We start from the raw sequence: 13,410 nt of genomic DNA on the forward strand, positions 1-13,410 counted from the left end.
CAAGTAAGTCACATTTGCAGCATTTTGGTAACATTTTTGATTCTGCATAATTTTATGGACCACAATTAAGAATCATAATAATAGAAGAGATAACGAGTTAAGAGTTAGCTCATTTATCATCCTCCACAGTGATGATGCCAGAGATTGCCATAGAGTGACAGGGAGAAAACAGTGACTAAGGTACCCTAGTTTTTCAAATCCTTGTCAGATTTGTTACATGCAATACAGGAACCATTGAAATACATTATATATTAAATGTGCCTCCTCTTTTTTTTTTTCTAGGTGGGCTTCAGGCTATAGCAGAGCTCCTAGAAGTGGACCAGATGATTCATGATAACACAACAGAGCAGTACAACATCACGATGCGACGCTACGCCTGCATGGCACTCACAAATCTTACCTTTGGTGACGGAACAAACAAGGCTTTGTTGTGCTCCATGAAAACGTGCATGGAGGCTCTGGTAGCTCAGCTTCATTCTCCTAATGAGGATTTGTGTCAGGTGGCAGCAAGCGTTCTGAGGAATTTGTCGTGGCGCGCCGATCTGGCTAGTAAAAAGACGCTTCGGGAGGTGGGCGCCGTGACAACGCTGACAACGGCAGCTATGGTCGTCAAGAAGGAGTCAACTTTGAAAAGCATTCTTAGTGCCCTGTGGAATCTGTCTGCACACTGCAGCGAAAACAAAGCTGACATTTGCGCTGTTGATGACGCCCTGGTTTTTTTGGTCAACACGCTGACTTACAAAAGCCCCTCGAAGACATTAGCTATAATCGAGAACGGTGGCGGAATTTTGAGAAATGTTTCCAGCCATATCGCAATCCGCGAGGAATATCGCCGAGTGCTTCGCCAACACGGCTGTCTACAAATCCTCCTGAAACATTTGCGCTCTCCAAGTTTGACAATCGTGAGCAACGCGTGTGGAACTTTGTGGAACCTCAGTGCTCGTTGTCCTGAGGATCAGCAAGCATTATGGGATATGGGCGCTGTGAGCATGCTGAAAAACTTGCTTCATTCGAAGCACAAAATGATTTCCATGGGAAGTGCCGCTGCCTTGAAGAACCTTCTTGCAGCGCGACCTTCCATGGGTGCCATGGATCCAATGGACAAACACAAAACCAACATGCCATCGCTCCATGCACGAAAACAGAGAGCCCTGGAGGCAGAAATTGATCAGAGTTTATCTGAGACATGTGAAAATGTGGATAGCCCACGTGACAGCCCAGTGGATTTGATTTCTAAAAAAGAAGAGCAAGACCCGAAGCGTTTTCTCTTCGGGATGGACAACGGTGGAATGTTTGCACCCCATGGAGAAGGAGAGCCCAGACGCTCTCTTTTAAGAGGGCAGTTCTTCCCTAGGAGTGGCAGTGGGGACAGTTCGCCATTAATAGAGAACCGTTTACGTTCTCCACAAAGGGTTGCACGCTCTGGCAGTCAGGACAGTGTTGGAAGTGTTCATTCTGACATTTCACATGATCGATCTCGTGTCCAGAACATGCTGGCAAAAAGCTCCAAACTTCTTCATGAGCGTCAGGGTGGAAGTCTGGACAGACGAAAGGACGGGCACCACAGCTTGCAAGGCTACACATCCGGCAGCCGTTCACTGGACTCAGCCGCTGAAATTTATCGGGCGAGACACGGCAGTCCAGCAAACAGTCGCATCATGCAGGTTATGAAAGAAGTAGCCTTACATGCAGGGTTGGAAAGCGAGTACAACCGCAATCCAGGAAACCAAGGCGAAAAGGGTCAGTTGCGAGATCCGCAAAGCAGACGTTTTCACATGGGGTTTCAACCGCCGCCACATGCCATGAAGGGAATATATGGTGCAAACGAACCAGGCCATGGATATAAAAACGAGGGTGGTGGTAGTCGGTTGTCAAAGGGAGAGAACTCAGGTTCTGAGGACGAGCCTATAAATTACAGTATGAAATATGACCCTGATTCATCTGATATGGTAGAAATGCCGGATAAAAATGGACCTCCGAGAAACAATCAGAACTTCCATCCAGCTCTCAATAATAGACCAGTGCCAAAAGTGGGCAATTATGTTGGATCTACATTCACTGTCCAACAAGACATGCCAAACATGGTCAGAAACAATTTCCCAGCACCCAAAAACGTTCAGGCTGAAAGGAACTATTTCAACGACAAAACACCACAGCCTGCAAACACGAAAAAACTGAATGCTTTGCATGAAACTGACTTTGCCACTGACGACCAGCCCACAGACTACAGCAGATTGTACGCTGAGCATTCTGATGAAGCGTTCACCTCGGAGCAATCAGGGAGCTACCCACCCCACTTCAGGGACTGTGCAGATTGTAAGCTGGAAGAGGCGCGCAGAACCAATGACATGCTAGAACAAATGATGGGAGATGATGACTGTGTGAGGACATTCTACACAGAAGGTACGCCGCTGAATTACATGTCAACGGCAACATCCATGACAGACCTGAGTGCTCACCCCCAGAGAGCAGATGCTACGAAGGCCGTCATGAATCAAGTCCCCGAAGACGATGCCCATGGTTATGCCACTCATTTCGAAAAGGACACCAACAACGATGGCTTATCGGAAAGCGTCCGAGAAGTTTACAATGACACTGTCCAGGAGAGAACAGTGGTCGCTCCAGACTCAGAGGCCCATAGTCCTTCAGAAAAGCCCAAGACTTACTGCGAAGAAGGCACACCCATCTGCTTCTCAAGAGTTAGCTCCCTTAGCAGCCTCCACAGTGCTGATGCAAGAGATCGTCATGAAGGACCTGGGAAGCATGGATGTGAACTTCAAAGCATTGAGGAAGGGGAGACGGCCACCTATGACTTAGGAGCTAAGAAGATGGACAAAGCTGGAAAAGTGGACGGCAAAGACAACCACAACCTGAGTGCTGTGGAATCGCCGGAGAAGGAACACAAAACCGTGACTTGGGATGACAATCACCAGGTCCAGGAGACGCCGCTGATGTTCTCCAGGTGCAGCTCTCTGGGATCTCTGAGCAGTTTTGATGCCCACTCAGTTCATAGTTCAGTCATGAGTGACTACAGCCGTCGACCGAGTGGAAACGTTTCCCCAAGTGACCTACCTGACTCACCGAGCGAGACCATGCCGCCAACACCGAGATCAAAGTCCCCATCCCGTAACAATGGCACCAAAGAAACAGGGTCGGTGGAAATGTCCAGCGAGGAGAACAAAACTGACACGGTCAAAGCGGCCGAGGCTGAGGAGAGACGGGATGCCCAGAAGAGGACTGCTGAGCTGCAAATAACGACAGAGCGAACATCTCGTGAGGAGAACATCCAAATGGCCGAGGACCTTCACAGCTTGCCACAGGACGTGCCCGTGACTTATGCCACAGAGGACACACCACTGAATTTCTCGGAAACAACTAGTCTCAGTGGTCTGAGCATTAGGATGGAGGAGCCAGAATTAGAGGCTGCTGCAGTGGCAGAAGAAGTGAAAACGCCGAAACCGTCAGACTGGAAGTCTCCACTAAAACTGCTAGAAGAAAGAGAAAATGACAATAATTCATCACTTTCTGAGGTGTCCGAAGGAGAAGAAGACATCTTGGCTCAGTGCATCAGCTCTGCCATGCCAAACAACTCGAGCCGAAAAATGAAGAAGAGTGCTTCTGACCATGCTATTAAGAAAAAAGTCGGCTTCTTCAAGATTGAGAATTTGAACCAGAACAAGTCAAGGCTTCCGACCAAAATGATTAACACAGGAAAACCACATCCTGTGTCTCCGGGAAAGCTGAAGAAGCTGAACCAGTTGGAGAGAAAGGCGGCTCAACCTCACCCAGCCATAGAGGGAGAGCCTGATTCCGTCAAGTCCTACGCCACTGAAGGGACGCCATTGAACTTTTCTCGTACCGGATCTCTTAGCGATCTAAGTGTTTGCACAGACACATCTGATCGGAAACCTCTGGATCCGTTAGAGACGTTAGCTCACGATGAATCCAAGTCCGATAACAGTTCCCTGATGGAAGATCATGATGACTTCTTGACGGAAGTGATCCAATCTGCTATGCCTAAAGGGAAAAGCCCCAGAAAACCACCAACTGATAGAAAAACAGAGGGCGGAGAAAACAAGGGACCGGGGACTAAAGGCTTTGCACCTCAGCATCCGACATCGGTGCAAAATGTGCATCGGGATAGTGAAACCCAGTCTTTACTAGGGGGTGACACAGTCACAACATTCGCCGTCGAGGGCACACCTATTAACTTCTCCACTGCTACTTCTCTGAGTGATTTGACAATGGATTCTGTGGAAGGCATTGGAAGGAAGCTCTCTGATCCAGAGGAAGGACCCACAAAGTCCAGCTCCGACATGGTGCCTGTCAGCATTGTCAGAAACATGGCATCCAGGCTTGAAGATTCTGTTTTCCTAACAGATGTTGCAGCATGCGATTCGCCAAGGGTATATGGAATGGAAGGGACACCAATGTCATTTTCTCGTAATGACTCCCTCAGCTCTCTTGGCTGCATTGACGATGAACATGACACAAAGCCGTCACAGTCCGACCGTGAATTGGTACCGGGGAGGAGTAAGCTTCCACGTAGGTCAAACACAAGAAGTCAGTCAAAATTACCTACACCATCCAAATCCATGATACCAACTAGCGGTATCAAGTCTGACTTACCTAGTTCAATATGTCACAGAGAAGTCGTTGGTCAGTCCAGCGAGGAGTCAAGTCAAGCCGATACCTTACATGAAAAAGACCAAACCAAAAAGTTTGAAGTGGAAGGCACGCCATATTGTTTTTCTCGCAATTCTTCCCTCAGCTCTCTGCACACAGATGATAATTTGACACGAGATAACTCTGGAGACGGTGATCAGCTCAAAGTTCCTGAAACGGAAGGTCAGCTGAGAGATCAGCAAGCAGCTTTCAAGATGGAAGGCACGCCTGTGTGCTTTTCAAGAAATAGCTCACTAAGTTCACTAAGCATTGAATCGTCTCCCAACATCCCAACACAGTTTGAGCAGGACTTGTTAGAAGAGTGCATCAGTTCTGCCATGCCTAAAGGAAAGTCTTCCAAACCGCCAAAAGTACCCTCACTACCTAGTGGCCTACCCAAACCTAGCTCAGCCTCCGGACCAAACCGAGAAAAGATGCCACTTAAATCACCCTTGCATATCAGGGCAGAGTTTGATGCAGATTTCGACACACCTGTTAATAACAGAGATAGACCAAGGGGAGGTCACTCAGATGCGTTTTACAACAGCCCTGTGACACCTTGTCAGAACCAGCAATCAAATCATGATAGACTTACAAGCTGGCGTAAGCAGCCTCACAAGTCGTGCGATGAAATCTTCACCAGTAGTCCCTACCACGAGAACAAGTTTAGCTGGAGGCGATCCCATTCTCAAGACAGCGAAAATTTTCTGAAGCAGAGGAAAGATGTTTCGAATTTCGAGAAAGCACAGATTGCTCCAGATCTTGAGAATGACGATGGCCGACATGACAGCAGATTTCGACGGCCCTTTCTTCCGACCATGGAGGCATTTCAGGCGGGTGTTCTGCCGATGCAGGATAACCGCATGCTTGAGGAAAAACAGAAAGAAGAAAAAGTGAGTTCCAGAGCAATGTCCTCTGTTGCGTCCCTTCAGAGAGAGTCAAGTAGCAGTGTGGAGAAAGTTGACAGTGAAAAGTCGGACAAAGAGGACAGCGATGACTATCAGCATCTCGACAATGTTAGTGTGAAGGACAAGGCTAGGATAGAAGACATCGCAAAAGGAAGATATCCATCTGGAAGTGTTGACACAGACGATGACCTTTTGGCATCTATGGAAGATGCTCTGGGCGAAGCTGAATCTGGATCTAATGAGACAACATTTGACAATGGTGGAAGCGGGGACACATCATGCTTGAATGAGACAGTTATCCACCGTCCAAATTTAGAGTCAAACCGAGAAAAACATGTTTCTGAAACAGAAGAAATTGTTGCTGATGACGTTCTCTCCCTAGAAGACGAGAAAGAGTTAGAGGCGAATGCAAACATTGTGGTGTCAGAGCTGTTTATAGAGCGTGAAATGTCCAGCAGCGCTTTGGATGAGGACATGTTTATCGAGAATGAGACAATCTCATTGGTATCCAATGGTTACAATTCTGACACGGCATCAGAGGTTTCGATTTCATGGTCAACAAGTTCAAAAACAAACTCTGAGCAAACAAGTGACTACACCCAGTCTAATAACTCTCAGAGTGAGAACAGACTTGCCGTAGCAAAGGGACCTCGAATCAGAAAGCCATCAGAGAAGGAGCCTGTGGATTCAACGCCAAAAGACGACACCCCAAGGGTCGTAAGAGGCCGACGAAAACCCTTGTATCCTGGAAGTAAAGCCTCTTCGGTATCATCCACTAGATCTTCCTCCGTCAAGTCTGATTCAAGCTCAAAAATCGGAAAACCCAGCACTAACTCTACATTCAAAACACCATGGAATAAGACACCTCCAGGCGCCTCGGCCAAAAAGCTGTCTCCTAAAAGCCAGAGTCAGGCGACTGCTAGTGTTAAGGGAAGCCCGAGTAAAGTGTACAAAGGTAACCAGACCTCCATGGCTAAGACCAACACGACCAATAATGCCAGAAATACCCCGGCTAAAATTTCTGGTCCCCAATCCCGTCTTCCTACTGCAAACAGCTCCCAGAAGGACTCTCCAGGCAGCAAAGGAAAGGGCAAGCCTAGTCCTAATGAAAGACCTAAGCCACCCATTAAACAGGGTACATTTGTCAAAGAATCCTCTGCCGTTTCTCAGGGGAAAACCAAATCAGATGACAGTTGCAATAAGTCTGGTTCATCACCTGATCCCTCGTCAGCTGTCAAGCTGCGAGAGAAGAAATCAAGCAACAGTTCATCAACAAATAGAAATTCTGGTGGGAGCTCCTCTGAAAGTCAGAGAAATTCCGGAGGAAGCTCAGCGGAAGCCTGGGGTAAAGCTCTGGGAGAGTACAACTTCCTGGTGGACAAATCTCAAGAGCAAGGATATCACGCCCCTTACGAGCAAATTCAGATGCAGAAGAATGCCAAGGACTGCCCAGAAGTTCTCCGAAGGAATAGTAGTAATCTGACAAAAACTACAACCACGACAATCACCGTGAAGATTTCTGGTGGAAGTCCTTCGGGCATAAGCAGGATTGCGACCAGTAACATGCGCAAGACAACCAGCATGAGTCCAAGTCGATGCGGGAGTTCTTCCGCTCTCAACAGGACCGGGAGTGCTGGAAGCCTGAAGAAAACTGGCAGCAGGAGCGACCTGAAAAAATCAGACAGCAACGCCAGTTTGAAGAAAGGAAATGTGAACTCAAGGCCTCCAACGCCAAGCGGAAGGTGGACTCCAACTTCTTTAAATTTCAATGGTAAAAATGGCCAGAACTCTCCTGGCAGTACGCCAACCAAAAGGAACGAGTCGCCGAGCGGAGGTAATGTCCGAAAATCTGCTCCTGGCTCAATCGGTAAAAAACAAGTCACCAGCAAAATTGCCAGCCTGTGGAAGAAAGAAGATGGCGGAAGTAGCTCTGGGAATTCCTCTGACAAGTCACCACCAACTGACAGCAAAATGCCACCGAAAGGTTCACGAGTTCCCACCAAGAAACCTGCGCTTCCGGTGAAACCTAAAATCAGTCCTACAAAGGCTAGTCCCAAAGATTCCCCACCCAGTGAACCAGCTGTACCGAGAGAAGGCCTAAGCAGGAGCTCAACTTATGACAAAATCAGCACTGCCTTCGATGGGGCGCAGCCTACAGACGCGAGTACCACAGGCGGCACTCAAAAAGGCTGTTCTTGGAGGAAGGTACCCGTGGTGGACAGTCCTGCTAATGACTCTACCAACAGTGACTCTTCACCACCTTCCAGAGACTCCAGTACCAGCAGGCTGAATAGCAATTGCAAGGAAAGTCTTCCATTTAACTCTGGTACATGGACAAAGACAAAGCCAGACACAAGCCCAGACACCAGTGTTCTGCCCGACGCCGATGAGACGTTCGGTGGAACAGTCTGGCGAAGGTACGACAGTGACCAGGAAGAAAACGATGACAGCGAGGTTTGGGTGAAGCAGAACGGTTCAAAATTGGACACAGACACAGCTGCTAGCAAAGACCAAGAGAAAGCTGACACTTCTTGTGTGTCAAACTCAAGCTCTGTGTCTGATGTTAGTCTCAGTGCTACTGCTAACGTGCACATGACATCCAATACAAGTTTGATATCGAACACAAGCATGATGAATACATCCACAGCCAGCACCACTTCAGCTGCTCGACGTCTGGTCAGAAACTTTGCCTCGTCTTCTTTGAAAAGGGCGACCCTGAGCAACCCAGGGCCTGCAGGTTTAAAGTCCCCAGAACACTCTACCCCAGTGGAAAATGGCATAGATGCTAAGAAGGCAGGCTGCACCAAAACTGACCTTGCAAAGAAGAACATTGAAGGAAGGACTGGAACAACAGCTTCAGCTATTGTGGCCCCGTTCAACTACAACCCCACGCCCAATGCCCCTGCCACCAACCCCCCACTTGGTGACAATGAGAAGACATCATTGAGCCCAGGAAAACGCTCTTTGATTGGCTCGCCAACAAAACACCTGACCAAGACAGAGATGCTTCTTGCAAGAAGAAGGTCATATTTGAACAGTGTGAAAAACGAAGAGAATTCAGCTGGTGAAGGAGAGGAGAAGAAACGAACATGTCTTGTGACCACTGTGTGAGATATTTCTTGTGACAATTCATTAAGAACATTTTTGAAAATTACAGAACTGTGACAGGCATTGAGTAGAAACGAACCTAACTGTGTGAGACGGTGTAGAGATGAAACACACCTGTTCACTGACAACTGTGCTAAACATTTTTTGTGACAATTTGTGAACTGTGTGCGACAATGTAAAAAAGAAACAATCATGTCTTGTTACATATATGTGAGACATTTCTCGAGACAATAGCATCACGAACTGTGTGGTATGGTGCAAGAGGGAACAATGAGACAGTTACTCAAAACTCAAACAAAAAATCCATGCCAAATTTGCTTGAGTGGTTACTGGTGTTTTGACTGGCTTTCACGTGATGCATTCATCATCAACACCAAGTAAGCTTTCGACCTGAAAAATGATATGCGTTTGGAGATAACAAAAAAGCAGCATTTTCCTACCAGCAGCAGTTGCATCAGTCCGATGGTGTGAAAAACCTGGCAGATTTGAAATCCTCACAGCTTCCTGTGTCAGATAATTCCATGGAAGGTTCAGGAGACCGACAGGAAATGTCCTTCTTGTAAAAGGCGTCCTTAAAACAAGAAGAAAAAACAGCACCTTACCAGCATCAAAGTGGATGTAATGGTGAGGGAAATAAAGTGGATAATTGGTGCAGTTTGAAAGTATGTGGTGATTTGACATTTGTGGTACACAGTTAAATTAGGCCTTGTGCTCTGATTCATGTACATGTAAACTCATCCGCTGAGTAGCCGGTCTGAGATGAGAACATCATCCACTTCTGTGTGCTGAGCAGCCGGTCTGAGATGAGAACATCATCCACTTCTGTGTGCTGAGCAGCCGGTCTTGGATGAGAACATCATCCACTTCTGTGTGCTGAGTAGCCGGTCTTGGATGAGAACATCATCCACTTCTGTGTGCTGAGCAGCCGGCCCTTGGATGAGAACATCATCCACTTCTGTGTGCTGAGCAGCCGGTCTTGGATGAGAACATCATCCACTTCTGTGTGCTGAGCAGCCGGCCCTTGGATGAGAACATCATCCACTTCTGTGTGCTGAGCAGCCGGTCTTGGATGAGAACATCATCCACTTCTGTGTGCTGAGCAGCCGGTCTTGGATGAGAACATCATCCACTTCTGTGTGCTGAGCAGCCGGCCCTTGGATGAGAACATCATCCACTTCTGTGTGCTGAGTAGCCGGTCTTGGATGAGAACATCATCCACTTCTGTGTGCTGAGTAGCCGGTCTTGGATGAGAACATCATCCACTTCTGTGTGCTGAGCAGCTGGTCTTGGATGAGAACATCATCCACTTCTGTGTGCATACATGATTTATTTATGCGTTCATCACACAGTGTGCTCTTTGTTCAGACTGGGACTTGTATTCTTGCTGTTTAGGATTCATGTTCATGTATTTAATGAACACCATCCATTCACTTCTGAGCCCTGTGTTCGTGCTATTGAGGATTCATGAGGTGTTCATCAGCGAGCACATCATTTCCTTCTGGGACCTGTGTTCATGCTATTGAGGATTCATGATGATTGCAGAAGTGTTCATCAACAAGCACATCATTTCCGTCTGGGACCCGTGTTCGCGTTATTGAGATTCATGATGATTGCAGAAGTGTTCATCAATGAACACATTATTTCTTTCTGGGACCGGGTTTGTGAAAGTGAGGTTCATGATCATTCAAGTGTCCATCAAAGAGCACAGTTCTATCACCTGTCTGACCAGTGCTCGTGATATTGAGGAACAACTCATTTATAGGACTTATATTTATCTGTAGGACCTATGTTCATCTTACTGTTGATCCACAGTTACTGAAGTCTTCATCAGTGAGACCAGCTTTCACCTCGCGGACCAATGCTCCTGATGTTGTGGATCTTGGATTATCAGAGTGTTCATCATCAATCATAGTTCACTCTTGAACCAGCATTCTTGATTCTGAGGATCAACAAATAGCCAGTGTTCATAAATCAGCAGGTAGTCATGGGATACTCGCCAAGCTGTGCTCAGCTCCTTCTTTCTGTAATGCTGACTGCTGACGCATAAGTGAAATATTCTTCAGTATATGGCATAAAACACCAACAAAATAAATAATTGAGGAAGCAGGTTGTTCAAATTTGAAACCTACATATATTTTAAGTTCATACTGCTGTCTGTTTCTTATACTGTACACTAGATCGTTGATTTGTCTGGGAGCTGTTGTGGAGGCATTTTGAAGTGTTAAAAAAAAAAATGAAACAAGTTTAGTGCTGACACTACTACTACTGTAATTCTTCAACCTTTTCACATGTTTGCAAGGTATTTTTCCAAGCATGTTCTGAAGATATTATTTTGTGTAAACTGATGAAATTATACTTTGTGTGAAGCCCTGAAATTGGTCAATCTGGCCAATGTAGTTTTGCATCCAAAATCGGATTAAAAATGTGCATAAATTGCACTGAAAGTTGTGAAACGGTTGAAGAATTAAGGTAGTAATAATACTTTCATAAAAATACCTGTACATTTAAACAATTTTTCAAAACAACATGGAAAGGAAATGGCCCAAAATGTCACCAAGGATTAGAGTGCATCTTTAGCCTGAGTCTGAGAATTTCGTATTGATCTCAAAAAAGGTGTAATGAGGTTTGGTTGAAAGGTAGAATTGTGTACTACTGAAAAAAAAGTACATGTAAGTCCAGTCCCAAATATAGCATTTTACAACATTTATTTACCTCTAAGATGTACTTTTCAGGCAAAATTTTTGGTCATTTTAATACTGTCTTGGTATATTGGAATGTCTAGTTGAGAGTGGGCTTGTAACCAGCTACCAGGTACATGTAGCATAAAGAAAAGAACTGTCCAAACTGGCAAGGTACATGTAACATAAAGAAAAGAACTGTCCAAACTGGCAAGGTACATGTAACGTAAAGAAAAGAACTGTCCAAACTGGCAAGGTACATGTAACTGTTGATGCAAATGGACATTACGGTATGTTCTGGAATTATTAAAGGCTTCTGTCATGGTGATCATAACACAAATAGTTTGTGTTACAAGGGGAAGAAGTGATTCAGTGGTATGAGTGGGACAAATTTTACACGTGTACCTGCATCACCTCACTGATGATGTATATCACAGATTTGAGGAGTTTAATATATGATGAGTTTTTGTCAAAGGAATGAGTTTAGAAAACAAAGCAAAAAGAGTTAATGAGTATGTTTTGTCTGAAAGTGTTTCAGTTTCCCTGATTGATTTTTTTTTTTTTGGCACTTGTAGACATTCTAATCATAGAATGTTAGGTGTTGTGTCAGTAGCAAGGTGTACATGTACAGAATTTCACGGCCATGCCACTTTAGAAGGGAGACAACTCCACACTCTACTTGAATGAACAAAGCTGACTCGGTCAGATTTGTGTGTAAATATTTAAATGTATTTGCAAGCTTGTCATAAAAAAACAGATTTTATTTCAAAATTACCAGATCAGAACTATTCAGTACCCTGCACCTATAAATCCCAAAATGAAGGAAGTAAATACAGCACCTTAAATAACTTGTCTTGAATCAGATTGTTTTGTGTCCGTAGAAGAGAACTATAACATGGGCATTCAAACCTATCAATCATGAGAGAACAGAAATATGTCAGATATTGATATGAAAGATTAAATCACATAATAATAATGAGGTACTGAAAGTAAATTTGATCATATTCTTAAATTTTATGGATACATTTCCAGTCCTTGGGGGGGGGAGGGGGGATATTGATTGTGTCTTAAGGTGTTAAAAAGATCACTTCAAGAAAAACCTCAGCCTCAGATGTCATGTTAATGCTGTCATGTCTGGATATTCGGCTATCATCTAAATCATGGAGATACCTGTAAATTGACCAAACACATCTGAGTTTCTAGGCCTACATGTAGTTTCTTCCAAATTTCGTGCGGAAATTGAATGTAGATGTAGCTATATAATGCACCATTTTTTTTTCTCCATCATACATGTAAATCTATGCAAAAGGAAAGAAAACATCATGATTTTGCATTGTACATGAACATTGGCTTTGAAATTGCTTACAGGTAGGCCTGTGTTAAACGAGCTCATTAACTCACTTCATTCTTGCATACAAAGCCAGACAAATGGGGTAGATTTTCTGACTTATTCTACGTGTAAACATGGAAGTTTATTTGTAATGTACTTGTACAGTTTTGTGCGCATCTCAAAGAGTGGCTGAAATGGCTACTGTTGTCATAATCTATTCAGCATTCGAACATCATGTGCAATACGATTGGATGAAATTCTTACATATATCTTTAATCATGTTAATCATATGTAAAAATCACTTGGATTGGCTGACCTGGCTGGTGGAGTGATAAACCATGTATACATGTTTGTGGCATCCAGATTCTTACCTGATTCATATATATCTAGGCTACATGCATGTGTGTCATTACAGAAAAATATTAACATTTTTCCCTTCAATATACAAACGGATTTTAAATGCCAAGCAACTGTATTAAGGATCATGAGTAGCCATGTTGTCATTTTGTGCTGAACCCAAGATTTCTACAAGCTGGGATAAACATTAACTATATATATATATATATATATATATATATATACATATATATATATATATATATATATATATATATATATACATATATATATATATATGCATTGTTAGTTTCATGTATCTTCTAAGCACACAAGCATCTGCTGGCAGAGAAAGAATTCTTTTTTGAGAAATTCATTTGTAATT

General features: G+C 44.5%; 1 protein-coding gene across 4 annotated transcripts in view; it reads left to right on the plus strand.

Moving 5' to 3' along the window:
* The window catches only part of LOC135463207 (adenomatous polyposis coli protein-like), a 94,859-nt gene extending 85,343 nt beyond the window's left edge, over window positions 1-9,516 (plus strand). For all 4 annotated transcript variants that reach the window (XM_064740519.1, XM_064740518.1, XM_064740521.1 and 1 more), the window contains one exon: window positions 283-9,516. In XM_064740519.1, coding sequence (XP_064596589.1) covers window positions 283-8,684 — 8,402 coding nt within the window. In that variant the 3' untranslated portion in view covers window positions 8,685-9,516. The remainder of the gene's footprint in view (window positions 1-282) is intronic.
* The last annotated feature ends 3,894 nt before the right edge of the window (window positions 9,517-13,410 follow it).

The sequence above is a fragment of the Liolophura sinensis genome, chromosome 2, assembly GCF_032854445.1.
Source record: "Liolophura sinensis isolate JHLJ2023 chromosome 2, CUHK_Ljap_v2, whole genome shotgun sequence".
Classification (NCBI taxonomy): Eukaryota; Metazoa; Mollusca; class Polyplacophora; order Chitonida; family Chitonidae; genus Liolophura; species Liolophura sinensis.